The 22804-nt window shown below is 45.8% G+C and overlaps 2 protein-coding genes across 9 annotated transcripts in view; one reads left to right on the top strand and one right to left on the bottom strand.

The window, feature by feature from the left end:
* MINDY2 (MINDY lysine 48 deubiquitinase 2) overlaps positions 1-927 on the bottom strand; it is a 102796-nt gene extending 101869 nt beyond the window's left edge. For 7 of the 8 annotated variants that reach the window (XR_005585757.1, XR_005585756.1, XR_005585758.1 and 4 more), the window contains exon 1: positions 198-927. Coding sequence is in view for 5 of the 8 variants with exons in the window: in XM_039492816.1 (XP_039348750.1) it covers positions 198-887 (690 nt within the window). In the remaining 3 variants the exon portion in view is untranslated. The remainder of the gene's footprint in view (positions 1-197) is intronic. The other variant, XM_039492817.1, reaches the window with a different exon arrangement.
* A 6671-nt stretch (positions 928-7598) lies between these two features.
* Positions 7599-22804, top strand: part of ADAM10 (ADAM metallopeptidase domain 10) — a 116494-nt gene continuing 101288 nt past the window's right edge. The window contains exon 1 of the mRNA XM_039492255.1: positions 7599-7943. Within this exon, the coding sequence (XP_039348189.1) occupies positions 7889-7943 (55 nt within the window). The 5' untranslated portion in view covers positions 7599-7888. The remainder of the gene's footprint in view (positions 7944-22804) is intronic.

The following is a 22804-nucleotide window of genomic DNA, read 5'->3' as shown; positions in this document are numbered from 1 at the left end:
AATAGTTATTAGGTTTGTGAAGCATCTTATATGCTTCCAGAGCAATACAAATCATAACACAAATTGAGATATATGTAGTGCGGGTCTGTGAGTATCTCCACTATCACAGAGACTGTAACTGGGTCTGCGCGAAGCCTCGGGTGCGTTTCTGCTGGTATAGACATTGTCAATTACTCCCGGCCCGGGGGATACGATACCTTCCAAGCCAGCAGCAGCACGTTCATGATGGCCAGCAGCGGGCAGGGCCCGTTCTCGTTCTGGGTGATGATCGGCGTGTTCTCCTCCTTCCAGCGGACCCACTTGATGTGATAGACCGACTGGCCAGGAAAGCGCTCCTTAGAGGTAGACAAGAGCTGAACCGCCGCCGTGGGCCCATCTCCTCCGGGGCTCGGGGCCTTGCCCTCTGCCGCCGCCGCCGCCACCTCCTCGGCATCGCTATTGAGCTCGGAGCTGCTCGGGCAGCAGGAGTGCAGGTTGGAGAAGGACTCCAGGGAGTCCAAGCTCCGCGACTCCTCCTCTGGGGGGCTGGGGTCGCCGCTGCTGCCGGCCTCCCCGGGGCCGCTCTCCAAGGCAGGAGCCGCCTCAGGGCTCTCAGTCACTGCTGGCTGCGCGCAGCCCGCAGCGGACCGGCGGCTCTCAGTGGCAGGCACGGGAGACCCCAGCGCGGGAGGAGAGTCCCTCCCGGGGCCCGCGGCAGGCGGGGGAAGAAGCAGAGGGGAAGGACCCCACTGCCCGCCGCCCTCCTCAGCAGTCACGGGTCCGCCCCGACCACTACCCCCGTTAGCCGCCGCCGCTTCTTCCTCCACTGACCCCTCCAGGATGATTCGGCCCCCGCCGCCCCTCTTCAGCGCGCCCGGGGGCGGCGGGGGCTGCGCCAAGCTCTCCATGGCCGGCCCGCCGCCCGCCCGCCTGCCCAGCTCTCTACGGGCTCCGCAGAGGCTGTTCCTTCGCCAGCAGCGCCCAGGACGCCATGACAGCGGCAACGGCTCCGCCCCGCGGCACCGCCCCTAGGACGTGTAGGTGGGAGGGGAGCAGCTTCGGATCGCCGCTGGGCTGGGAAGCGCGCGCGAGGAATAGGATGGGCGCGGCCCGGAGGCTCGATTTGAGCCTGGGGAGGGGGCGGAGCGAGGAGCTGGTTGTTCGCTGGAGGTGGCGGGACAAGAGCGAGGCGAGTCCGCTGAAGCGCGAGAAGCAGGATACGCGGCGCCAACAGGTTTGAGTCCGAGAGGGAGCGGCGAGGAACTGCGCGCGGCCCAGCGGCGCGAGCCGGAGGGAACGGGGGGGGAGGGTGCTAAGAGCAGGGGGCGCGCGCCGGGCCCAGCAGCAGGAGGAACGCGCTAGCCAGCTCGGCTTGACAAGTTCGGATGTGGTAATTGCAATATCCCGTTGGACATCCACCATGTAATTGTGTGCATGGCTAGTGCCTTCGGGATGCGTAGGGCAGGCACCTGTTTCCTAAGCCAAAAAACAACTGCAAAGCCGACTCCCTATTCCCAAGCAATATCCGATTTGCTGACTTAATCTCGGGTTCTCCATTTTATCATACAGGTTGAAGTGTTTGTGTGTCTTTCGAGATCCACATTTTCCTTTCAAAGCCAATAGCCGCTTTCCTCTCCCCGGACACAAGAGTTTGCTTTTCAGTCTCAAGTTACTCTGCTAATGATGGCTGTGAACAAATATAAGGCACAATACAGCTGTGTGAATGAGATGTGCCTTAGATAATTTTTAAGACTTTTTAATTCATTGCAAGCCCCGCACGAGTTCTGGAATAGCGTGTTAGGAGCAGGCAGCGCACACTGCTGCAGCGAAAGGGAATCTGGGCTCACAACAATTACGTTTTCAATTGTCTCTCACTATTTTGCAGGAAGTTGAAACTCCGGGCATAGGACCTGCGCAGAGAGCTCCGGTCACAGCCTTTTTAAAGACACAGTGCATCTGCTTTCCTGAGCGGTAACAAAGAACATAAGAACGGCTTTACTGGATCAGGCCAAATGTCCATCTTGTCCAGTGGTTCTCCAACTTTTGTACTAGTGACCCCTTTCACACAGCAAGCCTCTGTTTGCGACCCCTCCCTTATATATATTAAAACAGTATATTTAATTTATAACACTATTGTAAATGCTGGAATGAAGTGGGGTTTGGGGTGGAGGCTGACAGCTTGCGACCCCCCCCCATGTAATAACCTTGTGACCCCCTGACAGGTCACAACCCCTAGTTTGAGAACCCCTGATCTAGCCCATTATCCTGTCTTCCGACAGTGGCCAGTGCCAGGTGCCCCAGAGGGAATGAACAAAACAGTAATCATCAAGTGATCCTGTCGCCCATTCCTAGCTTCTGGCAAACAGAGGCTAGGGGGGACACCATCTCTGCCCATCCTGGCTAATAGCCATTGATTAGTACCAAAGGACTATTATGTTCTTCCAAAAGGAATTGTAACATAACCAAGATGAAAACCTCGCAAAGTTCTCGCTTCCTATCAATATCAGGGATCTGGGGAAGCTGGTAGAAATGTCATCCGTAAAATAGTAGAGACCATGTCAGTTCCAGGGAATTATATTCCTTTCTCGATATATGTTTCAGTGGTATGCATTATCGTTTACTAATCATCTATGCTTTAAAATGTTATAAATGTATGGTTAATGTAAACCATCATTAAAAAAACTGTTACTTCATGATTGAAATTGAATACTAAGCAAAATCCCCAACTAAGATAAAAATATGAGTTTGTAAAATGAAGGGTTGATATAGATTTGTGAGGCAGGGGCAGGTACGAATTTACTTGCTCCATACTCTTATCTGTCTTTGTTTCTCACTCTCAAAATCCCTCCATCTCTTTTGGTGTTATTTAAAGTCTTTGGAAACAATTACTTCAGCATGAGTAGCTTCCTGTGAAGCAATGGAAGTCCTTGTATATAAGCTCATGTAATAATTCTTACAGACAGCTCTTCCATTTGATTCAAAAGTAACTCAGCCTTTGTAACTTATTCTGTAAAATATTCTTCTACTGTTTTGCCAAGACAATAGTAACTAAAAGCAAGTGTTCAAAGCTTTACAATTTAAATATCAGTTTGATATTTTAGTATATAGTTGACATCTGAAAAGCAAACTATAAAACTGGATTGTGTCCTCTATTTAAAAAAAAAACTTTTCAATAGAAGCGCATAATAAACAGTTACACACTTTTATAAATTGCTTATTGTTGATTTTTCTTTATAATTTTCTCATTGGGTCAAAAAATAACAGCACCATCACAGACAAATGCTATACCATTTCTGAAGTCAGACAGAATGTGCTGTAACCTGAGGGAGTTGTGGGGAGAGGGTTATATTTAAATTTGACAGTAGCACTGTGACCTAACAACAGAGGTTGCATGCAAATGTGATAATCTCACTGTAACCTGAAAGCAGGAACCGTAAGCAAATATTTCGCTGTAATCCAGCAGCATTTTATGTTACCTTATAGGGACATTCTAAATTGACAGCAGAGTTTGAATGTAAACTGGCAAAGTAACCCAACAATAGAAGTTACATATAAATCTGAGACTAACTCTGAAATTTGACAGTAGGTTGCATGTTTAGATTGAGTGTTACAATTCTGGAGTGAGCTATACCTTTGTCTGTTCTCTGAGTCTTTCTTTAGGCACCTCTTTCAAGTGGCAGACCTATAACTAATCTGAGTTGGAATCCTGTGATTCACCTAACTTTCAGATGGAATCACCAAGTTATAGCACCGCGTTTACCAACCATATTTCTTCAGCAGGTCCAACTGTCTTTGGCCCCTATTGAAGTCATCTCTCTGGGAGCTGTGACCAGTTTGTAAATACAGTGACAGAGTACAGCTTGTTCAAAATATAGTAGTATTTATTTATTTATTCATAGGAACATAACAAATAGAACAAAAAAGGATTAAAACAACAAAAGCCTAAACATATATTGTCTTACCTAAATTTAGCACCTGCAGCATCCAGTTAGTCCTGATTTAGCCTTGGTAACCTCTTCCTCATTTTCCGGAGGACCAAGCTGTAGCCTGCTTTTCTGCAGAGCCTTTGTCTTCTCAGGCTCAGCTTTTTAACCACTTTCAAGCTCTTCGTTGAGAGTTCCTGCCTCAAAAGCCCTGGAATTTCAAGCTGGAATCTACCCTACCTTCTTGTGGGATCATACCCTGATTCCACATTAGTGAAGATAAACCTCAAAGGAATTTTCACCTCTTTTGCTTTTGAGTATTGGCCACTGGAGCTGTCAACAGCCATTGATTTTTGTTTCCTGCAAAGCTAAATAAGGCTATGGTGTTGGCTACACTAGAGAGCTAATACCAGCATGGCTGCACCATTATAAGCTCTCTAGTGTAAGCACTCTAAACCAACAGTAGAGAGCTCTCCCATCAGTTTAATTACTCCGGCCATGCAAGTGGTGGTAGCTATGTTGGCGGGAGAAACTCTCCCACTGACATAGCACTGTCCATACTGGCATTTAAGTTGGCATAAGTTATGTCACCCGGGGTGGCTAATTCACAATCCTGAGCGACATAATTTATGTTGACTAAAGCTGCAGTGTAGCCATAGCCTAAAACTGGTTTAACTCTCACTCTTTAGCCAGCAATACAATAACCACCAAGCCCACAGAGATATATGTATAATATTCATAAAATTAATAGGGCTAACTCCCACATTCTCCAAGAGCATAGTTGGAAAAGCTGGAGATTGAAAATGCAGAGGTGATGAATTTGAAGAGGAATAATAAGTAGTGGAATTGATTTGTGGAAGAGAAAAAGAAGACATGAGGAAGGAAATGGAAACGGATTATTTTCTTCAAATAGGTTAATCAAGTAGTGGATAAAGGAGACGTTGTTGACAATTTATTTAGATTTTCAAAAGTCCTTTCACAAGGTCCCTATAAAAGACTGCTAAAGAAACTAAATACTCATGAAGCAGCAAAGAGTCCTGTGGCACCTTATAGACTAACAGACGTTTTGGAGCATGAGCTTTTGTGGGTGAATACCCACTTCGTCGGATGCATGTCCATGGGTATTCACCCACGAAAGCTCATGCTCCAAAACGTCTGTTAGTCTATAAGGTGCCACAGGACTCTTTGCTGCTTTTACAGATCCAGACTAACATGGCTACCCCTCTGATACTAAATACTCATGGTGTCAGAAGTAAAGTATTGTCATAGATCAAAAACTGGCCAAGAGACTGAAAACAAAGACTAATAATAAATGGTAATTTTTCATCATTGTAGAAGGTTTAAATTAAAATACTTCTAGTTTCTATACAAGCACCAGTATTGATTAATATATTTATTAATTACCTGAAAAAAGGGGTGGAAAAATTTGTAGATGACACAAAATTATTTAGGTTAGTCAAGTCCAAAGAAAACTATGAGAAGACTGTTAAACCCTGAATCATGAAGGTCCCTTCCAAAACTTGCTATTTTAGCATTAATTATTACAATATTCTTGTTATTCATATTAATGTCCAATCCCTCTTTAAATCTTGCTAAATTTTTGCCTCAGTAATATCCTGTGCCAATGACTTCCATAGTCTTACCATGTATTTCCACATAACACTAGAACAAAGGGACAATGAAATTGAAAGGCAACAAATGTAAAACTGATAAAAACAAATACTTTTTCACATAATGTGCAATTAGAGTGCAGAACTTATTGCCACATATGTGGTTGAGGCCAAGAATTTAGTAAGGCTGAAAGAGGGCTTGGACTTTTATAAACACAAAAAGAATATCCAAATCTAATTTTTTTGAAGGGATATAAAACCTTGTGCTTCAGGGTTTAAGCCAATTTCTAACTACTATTAAGATGAGCTCTTAATCAAAACGAAATTACTGAATATCTGCCTACAGGCCCCACAGCGGGGGGAGCAAAGGGGGCAATTGTCCAGGGGCCCGAGGGCCCCCGGCAGCCGCCGCTGGCAGATTGCAGGGCTGAGGCAGGCTTCCTGCCTGCTCATTCTTGCTCCGCACCACTCCTGGGAGCGGCTGACCAACATCCCTGTGGCCCCTGGGGAGGGGGGTCTCTGTGCGCTGCCCCGAGTGCTGACTCTGCAGCTCCCATTGGCCAGGAACTGTCGCCAATGGGAGCTGCGGCGGTGATGCCTGCGGGTAGCGCCGCATGCAGACCCCCAGGTCCCCTGCCTAGGTGTCGCTGCCAGAGGGGTGTGCCAATCGCTTTCAGGAGCCACCCGAGGTAAGTGCTGCGCCCCAAACCCCTGCCCCAGCCTAGAGCCCACATCGAAAATCCCTCCCAGAGCCCAAACCCTCATCCCCTCCTGAACTCAAACTGCCTCCCAGAGCCTGCACTCCAACCCCCTGCCCCAGCCTGGTGAAAGTGAGTGAGGGTGCCGGAGAGCAAGCGATGGAGGGAGGGGGTGGAGTGAGCTGGAGGCGGGGCCTTGGAGAAGGAGTGGGGCAGGGGTGTGGTTGCAGGGGCAGGGCAAGGGTCTTTGGGTTTGCTGGATTAGACCGTTGGCAACCCTACGGGGCAGGCATGTAAGAGCCCTGGCTGTGCTGTAAGAGTGTGCCCAGTAGTGTAGCTGGCAGCTCACTGGGCACCAGCTCACTGGGCACCAGTGCAGGCGCAGAATTGCCCAATTGTCAGGTGGACTGCGGTGGCTTGTGCCCGGAATTGCTGTCAGCGGGTCTGTCTGACTATGGAGAAGAGTTGGCAGGCACTAGGCAAAAGCAGATTAAGCAATTGCTTAGGGTCCTGAGCAGCTCAAGGGGGGGGGGGGATATTTGCTTTTTATGTGTTGGAGAGGGGAAGGAAATATTCCTGCATAGGGCCCCTAACGGGCTAGCACTGCCTCTGGGGTTTCTTGCATCTTCCCATTGAGCACATGGTGTTGGCTACTTAGAAAGAGGATACTTTTGGGGCACGTATTGAGCACGTATTGGGTCTGACCTTCCTAAAAATATAACGCAATAAAGGGGTCCTTAACTCTTGGGCCTATTGTTTCTACATGCAGAATCAGAAAGCGAGGAATCAAGACTAGCCACGTTTGCCCAGGGAAAAAGGCAAGAGGAGGAATAGCACGGGGACTCGGGAGGCTTCACGCACCAAAGGTGCGGGGGGAGAAGGTAATTCGATCAATCGCTTACGGAGATCTGGCTTTACTTGAGGAAGCCCCTTTCATTGTGGGTTAAATTGTAGGGCTTAAATTCTTAGAGTATTTCCCGGCCCTTCACCCCCACGCTATAAAAAACTCCAGGGGATTTGAAAATATTTACGGGAGCTCCGCTCCTCCGGACAGCTCCTGCTGAATGTAGGGGAGGCGCGTATTGGGAGAAGGAGGCTGTACAGCTGGGCAAGGGGGCGTAGACGTCTGCTTGCAGTTCGCACCTTGCGCAGCACCTCTGTCGGTGCAGCGACAGTCTTTACAGTGCGCTGCTAATGCATGGTGCTGCGCGTGCGCCTCCCACGCCAGCGCCTCTGCCCGAACAATGAATGGGGGGACACTGTCCCTTTAAGACAGCGGGGGACACTATTTTCCAGCAACGCCCCGACGCTGGGTCTGGCTCGGTGCCTCCCTGTACCACGTGGGAGGAGGCGGGTCTGAGCGTGGGGTCGGGGTGTGGCCGATCGCGCGCTGTGGGCGTGCCCCCCCGAGCCCCGCCCCCCCTGGTGCTGGCGTCGCGCGGGGGGAGGGCGGCGGAGAGAGAGTGGCTGTGGCTCCAGGAGCGGGGCGCGCTGCCGGGCGGGCGCTGAGGCGAAACGAGCCGCCGAGTCGAGGGTTGGAGGAGCGGGCGGAAGCATCTGCCTGTGCGGCGGCCAAACGAGGGGAAGCGCCTAGCCGCCCCTCCCGATCCCAGTCCCCGGCCGGAGCGGATGCGCTGCGGTTAGGAGGAAGCGGCGGCGGGGCCTGGGTCAGGCGAAGATGGTGCTGGTGGGGGCGATAATCCTGTTCTTCTCCTTGGCGGCCGGAGCCGGAGGTAGGGACTGGCCGGGCCTGGCACCGCGCGGTGTCTCTGCCGCTCCTTGTTGGGGGCGAGTGAGGGGGGTGCTCGAGGCCGGGGGTGGCGCTCCGCGTCTCCCCCATTTGTAGCCTCGCAGGGAGCCCGGGGCCTCTTCCAATTCCTGGCTCCCGGCTTTGGAGCGGATCTGGGCCCCGCTTCCCGGCCGGGGAATCTTCCCTTGAGTTACCGCATGTCAGGCCGGGGTTAGAGCCGGGGGCGCGTCTCTTTCCCTCCCCCGCCAGATTTCTGGGCCGGATCCAGACCTTCCTGTCCGGGCTCTTCCCCCACCCCCGTTACTGGGCTGAGTCCAGTCCCCGGACCTCCCGGTGATTCTCCTTCCCGCAGGTCACCGGGCTGAATTCTTCCTCTTCCTCTTTCTCCCCCGAAAAATCCCTCCGCTGGGTTTTGTTTTCTGCCCCGCGGTTCCTAGGCTGGGTCTGACTTCCCTTCCCCATGGCCCCTGGGACTTCCTTTATGGCCTCAGGATCTGTGATTGCCCAGGCTCATTCCCTGTTGTTCTCTCTAAATCTTCCTCCCCCGCCCGCTGTGTGACGGGAGCGATAAGATGGTCTGTGTTTGAGAGAACAAGGCGCACAAACAGCAGAGTATGGGGGTGGTTGTTGCCTGGTGAATCGTATTTCCCCCTCAACAAGGCATGCAGTAAACCTCCCCAAACTACTTTTAGGTACATAAACGAAGTAAAGTAGCTAGAACATCCTTCCCCTCCACCACCCCCAAAAGGAAGTATGGTTAGTGAAAGAAGTTGGAGCTCTCTTTTCTGCCGTGGAAATAGAATTTAAGAGCGGGGATTTCCTGGAATGGGACTGTAAACTCTGTCCCAGGCCAGGGAACCCTAGCCTTGGAAGAAGTGCTATTGTGTTTGACACAGTGTTTATAGTGACTATGAAAGGCACTTTGGGATTAGGAAGATATATGGGGAGAGTGGTTGTGGGTTTTTTTGTTTTTTGATGACTCAGGAAATGGAAGGGTTAATGGCAGCATTAGATGGAGCCGTTGGTGGAGGGATGGGTGGAGTAGTTGATAAGGGACTTCTGCTTGTTTGGCACTTATTCTGTTTGTCTGAGCTCTGTTTCTGTACATTTCAGTATTAATGGGATTGTGCAAAAATGGCATTTTGGATGAATTGTAATACAACGAGTTTGAAGTAGTTAGAGGAAAACTTCAGAACATAGAAGTATTTTTCTGTTGGCTTTGCCTAAAAACTAAGATAGAGCTGAGAGAGCACCCCAGTTTATGTTGTCAAAACACACAGTAATATAGCAGTATCTAGTACTTCATATAGGTCAGAATATAGACCAAGTTTTCCTACTAATGTTCTTGTAAATTTGCGAATATTAGGACATTACGTTTTTAAACAAGAATGTTTTTGAGTACTATTCAAGGGTTTTTCCTCAACACTTCATATCAGTTGATTAAATTGTCCTGACACTAGGAGCATTTGAGATAGTTCATCCTCTGTTCTTAAAAATAAAATAATGCTTTCAATAGGAAGCTTTAAGAACACTAAGAGTAAACTTTAGAATGTACAAAAGCAAAAGTAAATTCACAGGATACCAATTTTAGGTCTAGATCTGTCCATTTTATTTTGAAAATTCATATTCAGATTAGCCAATGAAAGAGGAATGGGGTCCTATTTATATATATTTTTATAGGTTGGGGAAATATATAAAACTTGTGGCCTATGTTTTTGTGTGTAAACATAATCCTCAGCAGGATAAGTAACATAGTGGGATTGATGTTGGTATCCATTCACCTCCCCCCCCCCTCCCCCCAATGATGCATGTGACATGGATCAGGTATCATTCTCAGTTTTGCATTATATGTTGGAGGTATAGAAGATACAAATATTAAAAAAAAAATCAATTTTTTTTTATTTTCATGTTTATTTACTTTTCATTGTACAGTGGATGTGCTGTAGTTATTTTTGTAGGTTAACCTTATTATAACTGTTAAAAAGCGCAAACTCGTACAAAAAGAAATATGTAAAAAGTGAATTGACAAAGGTAAAAACTCAAAAACACAAACTCATACAAAATTGAGAAACAAATTGCCAATGCCCCATTTGCAACCAATACCACCTTCCAGTATAACGAATTTACACAAGTCAAGAAAGTGGTCCTTCATCAGTGTTTACAGTCCAAAGTCATTAGGATTTATGCTTGAAATTAGATTAGGCTTGAAATTAGACGAAGGTTTCTAACCATCAGGGGAGTGAAATTCTGGAACAGCCTACCGAGGGAAACAGTGGGGGCGAAGGACCTCTCTGGCTTTAAGTTTAAGCTTGATAAGTTTATGGAGGGAATGGTTTGATAGGATAACACTATTTAGTCAATAGGTCAATAACGTGCCGCCACTGGTAATTAGTACCGAGGGTCAATGTTGGGATATTGAAAGTCTTTTTCCCGAGTGTCTGGCTGGAGAGTCTTGCCCGCATGCTCGGGGTTCAGCTGATCTTCATTTTTGGGGTCGGGAAGGAATTTTCCTCCAGGGTAGATTGGCAGTGGCCCTGCAGGTTTTTCGCCTTCCTCCGCAGCATGGGGCAGGGGTCACTTGCTGGACGATTACCTGCTACTTGAAGTCTTTAAACCAGGATTTGGGGACTGCAACAGCTGAGTCAAGGGAGAGAATTATTTCAAGAGTGGGTGGGTCAGCTTTTGTGGCCTGCATTTTGCGGGAGGTCAGACTAGATGATCATAATGGTCCCTTCTGATCTTAAGTTCTATGATTCTATGCTCTTCAGTTACTTAGGTGACTTTTAAAATCCCACCCTCAGAATGCTTAAATATTAAAAGTGCATATTAAAAGTTCTTAGTTTTGTAAATGACAACAGTTTTATGCCACTAAAATAAGCTTTCAGTAAAATACACTAGCCTTGATGCATTGAAATGACTGTACCTGCTTAAGTATTAGCAAGATTAGGTCCTTAATTCTTAGTGTATTGGGGTTTTTTATCATAACAGTTCTGTGAAATTTAAATATATTTATCAATACTGGCATCAAAAGGAGCGACGTTTATTGTTTAGTTAGTTATAAATTGTAATCTAAAACTGTAGTAGTAACACAATTTTTGTAAAACTGATTTGAAAGCCTTAACTTGATTTAAATGAATATCTTTTCTTTTTTTAAAAAAGTCATTTGACAAATCGACTTCAGTTAAATGGCTCCACCTTGCTTGACACAAAGTTTGTTTAGAAAACCACTTAAACTGGATACATGCTCAGTATCCAGTGATAACTGGTTTTGGTTGGGTTCCACTTTTTAAAAAGTACTGTCACTTTGTAAATTGTTCTAGGGAGTTGTTTCCAGTCTTCAAAGAAGATGAATATAGTCCTTGGCCTTCTGGTTGAGGGACAGAAAAGTGTGGGATAGAAAATGGGCCTGGGTGTACTTTTGGCCTGTAAAGTTAACCTGTGTGATTGGCACACAGATTTAAGGATCTTGGTTGGCCTCATCCAGTTGTGAGCCATACTACAAAACTATACCTGAGTTACTATATCCTTACAAGTGCTGTGTTCGCTCATGTCACTAGGACTTCTGGGGGTATATTCCGTTCTTCTTTGTGCTGTGGTTAGCTGAGCTGCTCTGATTCTTTTGCAGCGAATTGTGAGAGAACTTGTCTGTCCTTGTGGGCACATGGGTGGAATTGTGGGAAGACCTTTGGAGGACTATTGGCATTTTAAGAGATTTAGTCTGCATCCTCACTGCAGAGCGGGTGTGTTACCAGCCCGAACAAAAGTGGCACTTACGCTCTAATCTATACCCCCAGCCAGACAGCTAGGATTTAAAGCATCACCAACCTCATGTGAGAGGGTTTTGTGTGTGATGGGGAGAGGGAATTTAGGGTATGTCTACATTGGAAATTTCAAAGTGCTGCCGTGGGAACGTTCCCACGGCAGTGCTTTGAAGTACAAGTGTGGGAGAGAGCACCACAAGGGGATCAGCTCCGTGCACTGCGAGCAGCTCTGGGAACCTCTCTACACTAGTGCTTTAAGGCGTTCAGACTTGCTGCAATCAAGGGGGTGAAAAATCACCCCCCTGAGCCAGCAAGTTAGAGCACTATAAAATGGAAGTGTAGACAAGCCCTTAGAAGCAACACCTGAGTAAGAGCCTGCAAAGAGTCTTAAAACTCACTCTTAATCCTAGTATGATGCAAATTTATATGGGGATATAATATATGAAATCTTTTTTCCCAAAGGTTTGTCTAAAAAGTTTGTTGTTGTGAGGGAACACTATCAACTTGAAATCTCTAATCAGTTTCAAATGAGTTAAAGGTAGCTTCAGGTACTAAATTTGTATTCTTGTGAACTTAAAATCAGTTTCCTATTTTTTGTTTTTCTCCTGTTTCTATATGAAGGGCATACACAAACAGCAAAACAATGAAACTACATTTGATAGCACACTAAATATAAAGGAAACACACTGAAAGTATCCTTTACTCTTTCAGTAATATGAGAGCTTGTCTATACAGCTACTTAGTATGTGGCAAGATGGGGTGTAAATCTACAGTGTTCTTGGGAAATGTATATGGAACTTTAAGTGCACAGTAGCAGGGTCCACGTGGCGAGTTGGAGCATGGCATTTTAGAGCACTGTAGATTTATAGCCCAGTTTTCTACATGCCAACTCTATATAGACATATCCTTAAACTTTAACTGTAACGGTAGAAGCTAAAAAGAAATGTTTGTGTCACTCTAAGAAATTTCTTATCTTTTCTACTGGAGAAAGTAGCATGACAGTGCAGAATACGGAAGTTCTCTTTAGCTCGAAGAAAGGGACCAGCAATGCAAGCTTCCCTCTTAATGCAGCTTTGTAAAATTCTGTTCAACCTTTCACCTTGATGGAAGGTTAAATGTTATCTTCACATGAGCAAATAGGTTTTCATGAACATTTACCAGTCCAGTTACAAATGGCTTTTTTTGCAAGTCTTCTCTAATGTACCTCTGTCTTCAGCTGAAGACAGAATCTCTCCTGTGATGAGTAGTTCACTCCCTATGCTGACATTTACAAAGCTGCCAATCAATGATGACTCTTGCAATGTGGACAGCTGTCCTGTCAGAACTAGGCTGAGGACTGTTAACCAGTTTCAAATAGTCTGTCAGTCATACATCAGATTTTGTATTGACTTTTGGCTTTTTTGGATTGGGTTTGAGCTACTGACTTCAAACTAAGACTTGTCTTACTATCAAGCAATCTGTGTACTCCTCAATGTAGTTTTGAGTTCAGTAGATTATAATGAGGATTACTGTATGCTTTCCAGATGAGAGATTGTATTTTATTCATAACAGTGATTTATAACATCTTCATGAAAGTGCTGAGGAACTTTTCCACTTAGTCTTGTGAACTATGAAATTGCGTGCCAGTGTTATAGAAATCTGATCATACCAACTATAAATGTTAATGATTAGAGTCTGAAATCTATAGTAAACTGTTTAGTGATATTAGTTTAACTTCTTTACTTGTGTCTTTAACTCTATATACTATTGAATAAAATTCCACAGATTTGGGGGTCATCACTTGGGCTGCAGGTGTGTCATGCCATGGAAAATGTCATAGCTAAATTTTCATCTTTGTCTATTGCTTTTTTTGTGTCTGAGACGCATCTTGCAGCAACATCTCTTGTCCAGTGGGCCTGGGCCTTGCTCCCAGCTCTTTGTTTTGTGACCTGACATACCAGGTTACAGAGCTGCTCAGGTCTGGCCAGCCTGCCTCTCTGTTTGGGTTGTGCAACGCATGTTCATAATGCCTTGAGCTAACTCTCCAGCTCCCACCCCAGGCCTTGCCTCCACACAGGGCAGGGATTAGGGTTTTGCCGGGATGGAAGATGGTTCATTCCCCCGAGGGGGGCAAGGAGGGCATTTTTTATCAAAGCAGAGAGCAGTCACAGTAAATATAGTATCCTGTGACTTTTACTAAATTTGCTGTGATCAGTTTTTTTGATCAAAAAATACCATGACAAATCTGCAGTCCTAGTCATTGCTAATTATTGTTGTGGGCACATATGGTGCATCCCAGAGAAACTACTGATGTGAGTGCCACTGTTTAAAGTAGGAGAGAACAGTGTTATTAGTATAACTCTAATTTTTAGTGGGAGATAGAGGCCAGATTTTTAATCTAAATATGTGCATGCACAATGCTGCAATTTTTCAGCTGCAGTCACACCTGCATATATGACATTTGCATTGTTTCAGTGAAACTATTTGGGCTAATACTTGTAATATGTTAACATAAGCTTATCACACACTTTTCCACATAAAGCAGTTTTTTGGGTGAAGTGTAAGGGGGGGGAGCATATTCACATTTAATTTCTCCTCAAACATCTGGCATACTTCCCACTTAATTCACTTATACAATGGTAAGTTTAGTGTTCTGGAAAGGTGGCGGGTAATACCGGCGACAGATGTGGTATAGGTACAAAAGTAGTACAGTAGAACCTCAGAGTTCTTAACATAAGAGTTACAAAGTGACTGGTTAGCCACACACTTCATTTGTAACCGGAAGTTCGCAATCAGGCAGCAGCAGAGACCCCCACCCCCCAAAAGCAAATACTGTACAGTACTGTGTTAAACGTAAACTACTAAAAAAAATAAAATGAAAGCTTAAAAAATTGACAGGGTAAGGAAACGGTTTCTGTGCTTGTTTTGCTTACATTAAGATGGTTAAAAGCTGCATTTTTCTTCTGCATAGTAAAGTTTCAAAGCTGTAGTAAGTCAGTGTTCAGTTGTAAGCTTTTGAAAGAACAACCATGACGTTTTGTTCAGAATTACGAACATTTCAGAGTTACAAACAACCTCCATTCCTGAGATGTTCATAATTCTGTGGCTGTGCTGTACTGTACCACAGACAGCTGTGCAAACTTCAGACCACCCTGCCAAGGTACTTCAATTGTGATATGAAAGGACTACTTCTAGGACTACTCTAATCCCTCTACTGGGATTGATTACAGAGCGGTCAGTGATGGTAACTGTGTGGTGTGGCAGGGTTATTTATTAGGAACAGACTGAGTACTAACTCATTTTTCATAGACCACCAAACAGCCATGATGTATCATAATATATTCTCTATCAAGAGCTTTACAGATGAATAAACAGAATGGGTGAGATTTTTCATCCTCCGCAAGCCAGGTAAAAGGGCTAGTGTGGCGAAAAAGAGGCTCTAAAATCTGGATCTGCCCAAGGAGGAATTCTCCCAGCCTGGGAAGTGAGGAAGGCAGTCACAGATGTCCTCTCCTCCCATAAATCCTGGCAGAAAAGAGTGAAGCTGTAGCACGTAGTGCTGTACTGATGGTGCCCATAGGTAACCAGTGGCTGAACTACTGTAACTTAGTCCCCCAGTTGTGTCTGTTACGCGTCAGTAGCTCAGAATTAGGAGGGTGTGAAGGTGGCTTGAAGCTATGAGGGAAATAGGGAGTGTGAGGATTAGGATTAACAAAAATGTCACTTACTGGGGGTTTATAAACTTTGTGAAAGTTGTTCATATGGATGCACACCGAACATCGTTTAACAATGTGGTGGTAATATTTTTAGTCATTTTTGGTACTTTTCCCTTCCTGCCCAGTCTTTGAACTTACCCTGCTACTACTTTACCGTATTTCATGACCTCTGTAATTAATGCTAGCAAGTTTTCACCTGTCTTGGAACAACATTTGTGACACAGAGCAATGTGTCGTATCTTATGTTTAAGGCTGCATTGTCTGTCACAGAAATGATGGATTCCCTGACTTTCCGTGACCTCCATGACTTCTTGAAGCCACCAGTGCTGGCTCAGGGGCTGCCCGAGTCAAGCAGCCCCTGGGCCAGCAGCAGCAGTTTGGGTGTGGCGGAGGCTCAGGGCTGGGGTGGGGGTGTGCTTACCTGGCCTGTCCCCTCCCTCCCCCCCAGCTCCCACCGGCATGTCACTGCAGCTCCTAGGTGGAGAAGCCAGGGGGGCTCCACGTGCTGCTCATGCCTGCAGGCCCCGCCCCCAAAGCTCCCATTGGCTGTGCCTCCCAGACAATGGGAACTGCGCCTGCAGAGCCAGTGCTTGTGGTGGGAGCAGCAGCAGTGCGTGGAGCCCCCCTGGCCGGAGCTGTGGGGACACGTGGAGCCTGGTAGGGATCCTGCAAGCTCTGCCAATTTCCCCCCACCCCAGCACCCGGGGGATCCTAGGCTACCCACCCCAGCACCTGCGGGGGTCCCTGGGCCCCCGGCCCAAGTTTTAATTAGGCATATATAGTAAAAGTCATGGACAGGTCACGGGCTGTGAATTCTTGTTTACTGCCCGTGACCTGTCCATGACTTTAACTAAAAATACCTGTGACTAAAAAGTAGCCTTACTTATGTTAAATCCCTTGATCCATCCAATCATCCTCTCTAAAAGAGGGTAGCTTAGAGTAATATGGCTTTCCTCAGTACTTTGCATGGATATAGATGGTCCATCCAGTATTACTAACTTTATTTTCAATGGATATTCATTAAACGCTGAGTTCTGTGCTCAAGGAATTTAAATGAAAGTTGTGACCTTGTAGAGAAGGAGACTCCCATGCTGAGAATACCTTATCCTCTGGCCCTGATGTAAGGTAATCTGCTGTTCTTTTAGTGATTGTCTATCTGCACAGATTCCATTCTGGGTGCACATGTGCCCCATGCATGCAAGATCAGATTGTTTTTAACACAATGTGTCTCTCTGGAGTTGCACCTTTGCCTTTGGAGCGGCCTCAACAGCTACTCAGTTCTTTCTGCCCACCTGTGGGTGAAAGATGGAGCCCTTTGCAAAGTCCTCATCCCTTTCACTGTATGAACTAGATTTTATGTTTAGTTATAGTCATAATTAGTGTAGTTAATAGAGTTGATAATGAGGTTTTTGTTGCCTCTGGCTTAGACACCCAGACAAACATTGTAGTTGTTTGCTTTTGCCTAAGTTTTCCCTCCTCTCGCCATGCAAGGGTACTTCAAACATGGTAGACACCAAGCAACCAGTATCTCATTTGACTTTATTGTACACCTCTTAATGATAGGCACTCTCTGTACCTCATGAGGAAAATGTACCAAAGTGTTGCTATATGTATTGTTCCTTCTTGAAGTGTACACAGAAGGAACTTGAGGGAGGCAAGACTCAAGCTCCTACTACTTGAGAAGTCTGTGCAAGTCTCCACAGACTTGGAGACCTGAGAATCCTCAGCAGACAGGTCAGTCTCTTCCAGCTAATGCCCTCGAACTCATGATTCCACTCCAGAGTCCAAGGCTGCTACTGCTACTCACCCCATTTGTTGTCCATGTCCCAGAGGGGCAGGAAAGACCACCACTCCAGGGAAGGGGCTAGGTGTAGGTTACCCAACAGCATGCAGGAGAGACAAACCACAGCTTTCCTTAGGCTTCTTCTGTCAACAGCCATAATCAGAGCAAGATAGCACCAACAGTTCCTTATGATTGTAAGGACCATGCTGCACTCAGTACTGAGTTCAGTGCCCAGAGCCTCAGCATCAAATGCTTCCCTTACGGTACCAGTGTTGGTCACCTCTCTACCAGCTGATGCTTCAATATCTTGGCATTGAACCAGTTTCTTTCAGTTGGCTGAAAGTGTTTAAGGGAAGTTATTGCTAAACTCCCAGCTTCTTGTTTCCCATGTTGAGTCTCACTGGTACTGATATCTCCATGCCTTAAACAAGGCATGTCAGATAGGACTGCCTTTTCCCTAGAAACAGTTTACTTTTTCATCTTCCTCAGCAGAGCAGAGGACTCAGGCAGGGGAAGAGCCTCTGTTTTCCCTGGGGGCATTGCAGTGGGTGTCTGGGAATGAATCCAGTGTTGTCCCCCCCCCCCCCCCCCGGGTATTAAGAAAGAGATCTAAGGAGCACTTTAGTTGGTCTTCCCCACATTATATGGTTATTCTTGGTTCCCTTGGGGTATAAAACTCTGCTCCAGAAAGTCAGCATCCTTATTTGTATTGAGGGTCACATCTCATTCACCCGTGAGACAGATTCAGATTCCCAAACTTCTCAGCTAATTCATATGCAGCTGTTAGGTCAAGAGAAGGACAGTGGGAATGATCATTACTCTCCTGAGCTGGAGTACCCTGCACCTCTTGCTATATCCTTTTCTTTCACCAGAGAAGCCTTCAGTCCTGCATCGTAGCCTCTGTTTGAGTTCAAGGTCTGTCAAGTCCTAATGAAAAGGATGGCAGAAATACTGGATGTTACCTTAGGAGAAGTAGCATAAACCCCTGGGTATCCTTAATACAGCAACATCAGGAAGGCTAAGTATTCACATAAATCAGGAATTACATGAACCTGTCAAGGCAATTCTAGCCACCTGCAGGGGCCCTGACTGGAGGTATCAGGTTCCAGCTAAAGGCTCAAGTACTCTTACCAGCATTCTGCACTTGACTCGCTGACAGTACAAGCAGCCCAAGGGAAGGCAAAGCAGCAAGGTCTCCCAGACTCCCCCCTTCATGATCAGGATCCTAAAAATCTAGACCTTTTTGGCTGGAAGGTCTGTTCATTTGCAAGCCTACAAAGGAGGATAGCAAACTGCCAAGCAGTATTCTTTAAGTGCCCCCTCAGGTCCCTTTTCAGAGACCCCTCTCATGAGACTGTTAAAGCAGGAGTTAGACTCCCTTTTACAACTGAGGGCAGTGCAGAAATTGCCCTTAGAGTTCAGGGACAAAAGTTTTTATTCCCAATACTTAATCCCAAAGAAAGGAGATTGGAGACCCATCCTTGGTCTTTGACATCTGTCATTTCAAATTCCACATAGTTAACTTAGCTTCTACTATTCCTTCTTTGGGTCCTGAGCCTATTTTGTTCTGTTATGACCACAGCAGCTGTCGCCTTAGTAGTTCTGCCTGATACTAGTCTCCTAGAATAGAGGCCAGATTCTGCATCCAGACTCAACACTACACCTGACAGCCTGGATGCTGGCTGGCTGAAGTTCACGGAGAAACTGTTGAACCTGGAGTTAAAAACGTTTTGCTTCAGAGCAGGAAATCTTTGTTTAACCAGACGTACAAGGCCAAATAGAAAGGTTTTCTACTTGGGCAGCTCAGCTTTTGCCATTGACCGCTCCAGTTGCAATAATATTTGCTATCCCTGCAGCAATCTGGACTATCAATGAGCTCAAAGTCTATCGAGCAATAATATCTGCAAATCATCATCCTGTCCAGGGCGCACACTATTTTGGCACCTTATAGTGATAAAATTTCTGTAAGAATTTCTTGGGTTTTCTACCAGAAAGGAAGGAAGGAAGAGGCTTCCTAATATAGTACTAACTGGATTGATGGGGTTCTCCCCACCTTTGAGCCCATGACAATCTGCTTCCTTTGACACCTAGCAAGGGAAACAGCATTTCTGGTGACCATAACATCAGCTTAGGAGCAGTTAGGCTCTCACTCCCAGTCCTCTGTAAATGGTCTTTCTACCAGGACAGTTACCCTTAGATCTCACCTGAAGTTCCTGCATTTGGTGGCTTCAGAATTCCATACAAATCAGTCCATTCACCTCCCAGTTTTTTTCCCATGCTTCATTCTAACCCCAGGGGAATTGAAGCATCACACATTAGACATAATGAGAGCATTATCTTTTTTATTTAGGTAGGCTTGGTCCTAAAAATTTGTCCTTGGCATTTGCTTCTATGACCAAAGGTTGTCCTGTATCCACTTGGAGGTTATTTTGAAATGGGTTTCTATACATGCTTTTTTTTTTTTTAATCGATTAGTCAAGAAACTCCTGGTCATATTGGAGTTTATTCCACTAGAACACACGCATCCTCTGTTGCCTGTTTGGATAATAGACCTGTACCTGGGATATATAGAGTAGCTACACAGAGCTTGATCTACAACTCACTATTCCATAGTGCAGGCTTCCAGATCAGATGATGGTGTTAGTAAAGCTGTCCTGCAATAACTATTCAATTAGAACTCTTTGTACCTCTCTCCAAGCAACTAAACAGCTACTTGATAGTCGCCACATGTGAAATCTCTGTGCAATCAAAGAATGTTTACCTTCTAGTAACTGATTCTTCAAGAGGTCTTGTCCCCACAGGTTCCATGACCCAAATGCCTTTCCTGCTAATTTGAAGCCCTGTGCCAATGGGATTCCGTATTGGCGAGGGAACTGAGTGACACTTGAGCCTATTCCACTCTTTATGCCATTGGCTATAAGCGCAGGTGATAAGAGCACCTCGGACACAGGCAGGGTTCCAATGGATACTGCTATTCAAAAAGATTCCAATCTTGTGTGCATGGGCCAGAGTGGAATCTGTGGACAGTACATCTGAAAGAACCACACTTACTGTAAGGAAAGCAGGGTGGATAAAAATCAATGATTTAAAAAAAATTGAAGGTTTTTTCCTCAAAAAGCATTTTATAAAAAAAAATCTTAATTAAAACTATAGCTCAAAGATATCTCATCATGGAATAGGGATTATAAATTCCAATTCTGTAGTATGAGACAATATATTTATGTAATGTTTAAGAAAAGTTTTGTAAATTAGTTCCAATAGTTAATGGATTAGGGACCCAATTTTATGCAGTTCCAGGGGCTTCTGTATAGATTATTTAGGTTAATCTTTCTATCTATCCAATGGGACTCAGGAAGTGGGGATAACAACACTGCCCTTCTCCCACTGTGGCTTCCTAGAGAGCCCCTGTCCCGAAGGGTTTACGTTTTGCTGTGTGTTTGTAGCACAGCTGGCGCAAATGGGCCGTGATGTTGGTTTCTTTCCTCCCTGATATCTCTGATACCTTGGCATGCTGGGTGAGCACATGAGGTGGATGTTTCTGTTTATGATTAACAGTGAAATAGCTGAATATGTTAATGTTTAAATGGAGTCTCTGCATTAACACCCACCTGGGATGAATGGGGCAATACCTGCTTCAGAAATGCTGCAGGTCACCTTCAGGGGTGGAATATGAAGATTTACAAAGATTAAGTTTTACATTTTGCTCCCAGTCTGTGTGACGAGTGACAGGGGCCAGGATCCGGATGGCATTTGGCTTGCATTGAGTCCTAGGGGAAGGGACTGAATCTCACTCAGTTCCTGACTCCATAACCTCTGAGGTCCTGTAGATCCTCCCCTTAGGCTTGGGGGGGGATCCTTTAGCATTGGGCGGGCTTCCGCCTGCCCAGTTTCCCAGAAACCCAATAGATACACTCACCCACGTCCCTCCATCAGGACGGACTAGGCATGTTCTGCTGCCCCTCACTCATACAGGAAGGATAATAACATAACCTGAGGGTTTATGAGCTGAGACTGTCCTCTGGGTCCCCGCTCCCAGAGGGCTTGTTCTTTGGGCAGCAGGTGAACTCCAGTGTCCGGGGCAGGTAATCGCTTTCCCAGCCCTGTTCCAGTGTCTGACGTGCATTAACTGCACCTTACACAGTCTGTGCAGAAAAGTTGTTCTGGTCTGATTGCCATTGTCATGCAGCTTTGGTTGGTTTTCTGTAGGGAAGGAACTTGTTTTGTACTTGTCCTTTAGCTATTTGACTTCTCGGTAAAACCAGGGGGCCAAGTTCACCCCTGATGTAAGCCTGTTAATGTCAGGGGCTAACTCTGGGCCAAGATGTTTACATTCAGATGGGGCTCGTCTGCCCAACTTTTTGAGAAACCTTTTGTTTTTGCCGAGTCTCATGTGGTTCTGTTACTGTCAGACTGGCCTTTGGCTTCACAGCCTGCTCAAGGTAAAACTTTCTGCTTAACAAAAGTTGTTGGCACATGCCAAATGGAAGTGTCAAGGCCAAGCAGTGCTCTTGCCTTTGCCAAGGGGCTTTTACATGTTTTTCTCGGCATTGATGAGCAGTTAATCAGTGATCATCTGTATGCCTTTGAGCCTACTCTTCCTGATTCACAGGCTTTGGGGTGGATGTTTGTGCTGGTTTGAGTGTCATAGTGTACTTTGTATGTGGTTATTGCTGTCTTGCTTTCTTACAATCCATTAAAAATGGAGCTACTAATGCATGGGGGAGGGGTAGCTCAGTGGTTTGAGTATTGGCCTACTAAACCCAGGGTTGTGAGTTCAATCCTTGAGGGGGCCATTTAGGGAACTGGGGTAAAAATATGTCTGGGGATTGGTCCTGCTTTGAGCAGGGGGTTGGACTAGATGATCTCCTGAGGTCCCTTCCAACCCTGAGATTCTATGATCCTATGATCAGACACGCTTCATTTTGCAGTTCTCAAACTGTAGATTTGACTCTCCAGAGATAAAGTGCTTGTTAACAGCAAAAATGTTTTTAAATAAATAAATATAATGAGGTGAGAAATAACAGACTTCAACCTTATTGTCCCTCTTCAGATTTGTGTACACAGAGTCAATCCCTTACCCAGAGGTGAAAGTAGGCCGGAGGACCGGTAAGAAAAGGAGACTGGCTGAGGGAGGGAGAAGCCTGCCCCCTGCATAAGAATAGTTTAAACTCAGCTGTTCCCTGAGTGGTTCAGTCCTTGGGGTTAGGAGTGGTTTCTGGCATCCTTGTTAATTTCACTCACAGTAGTTGAGGGGAGTGGGGAGGGTGTGTTTGACCATGGCAGGGGCAATCCTTATCTGCCCCGGGGATGAGGGGATCTTGTCTCCAATAATAATATACACAACAAATACAAGCATTTGGCTGCACAGCTTAAATCCAGAGCTAATAAAAGCAGGTGGAAGGGGAAAACTCACTGTCACATTGGTTTCTCATCTCCTCCCTCCCCCTCCTCCAGCCAGGCTGCAGACAAGGCTCTGCATTCCTCCTCCCTTCCCCCCGCAGGAGTTCTCCTCTAGGCTCTAGCTTGTAGTAGGGACACTGGCTGAGATGCCTGCTCCTGCTGCCTGCATAAGAACAGTTTAAACTCAGCTGTTCCCTGTGCAGTT

This window comes from Mauremys reevesii, linkage group 10 (assembly GCF_016161935.1).
Source record: "Mauremys reevesii isolate NIE-2019 linkage group 10, ASM1616193v1, whole genome shotgun sequence".
Taxonomy (NCBI): Eukaryota; Metazoa; Chordata; order Testudines; family Geoemydidae; genus Mauremys; species Mauremys reevesii.
The sequence above is the reverse complement of the archived record's forward strand: the minus strand, read 5'-3'. Positions and strand labels throughout refer to the sequence as shown.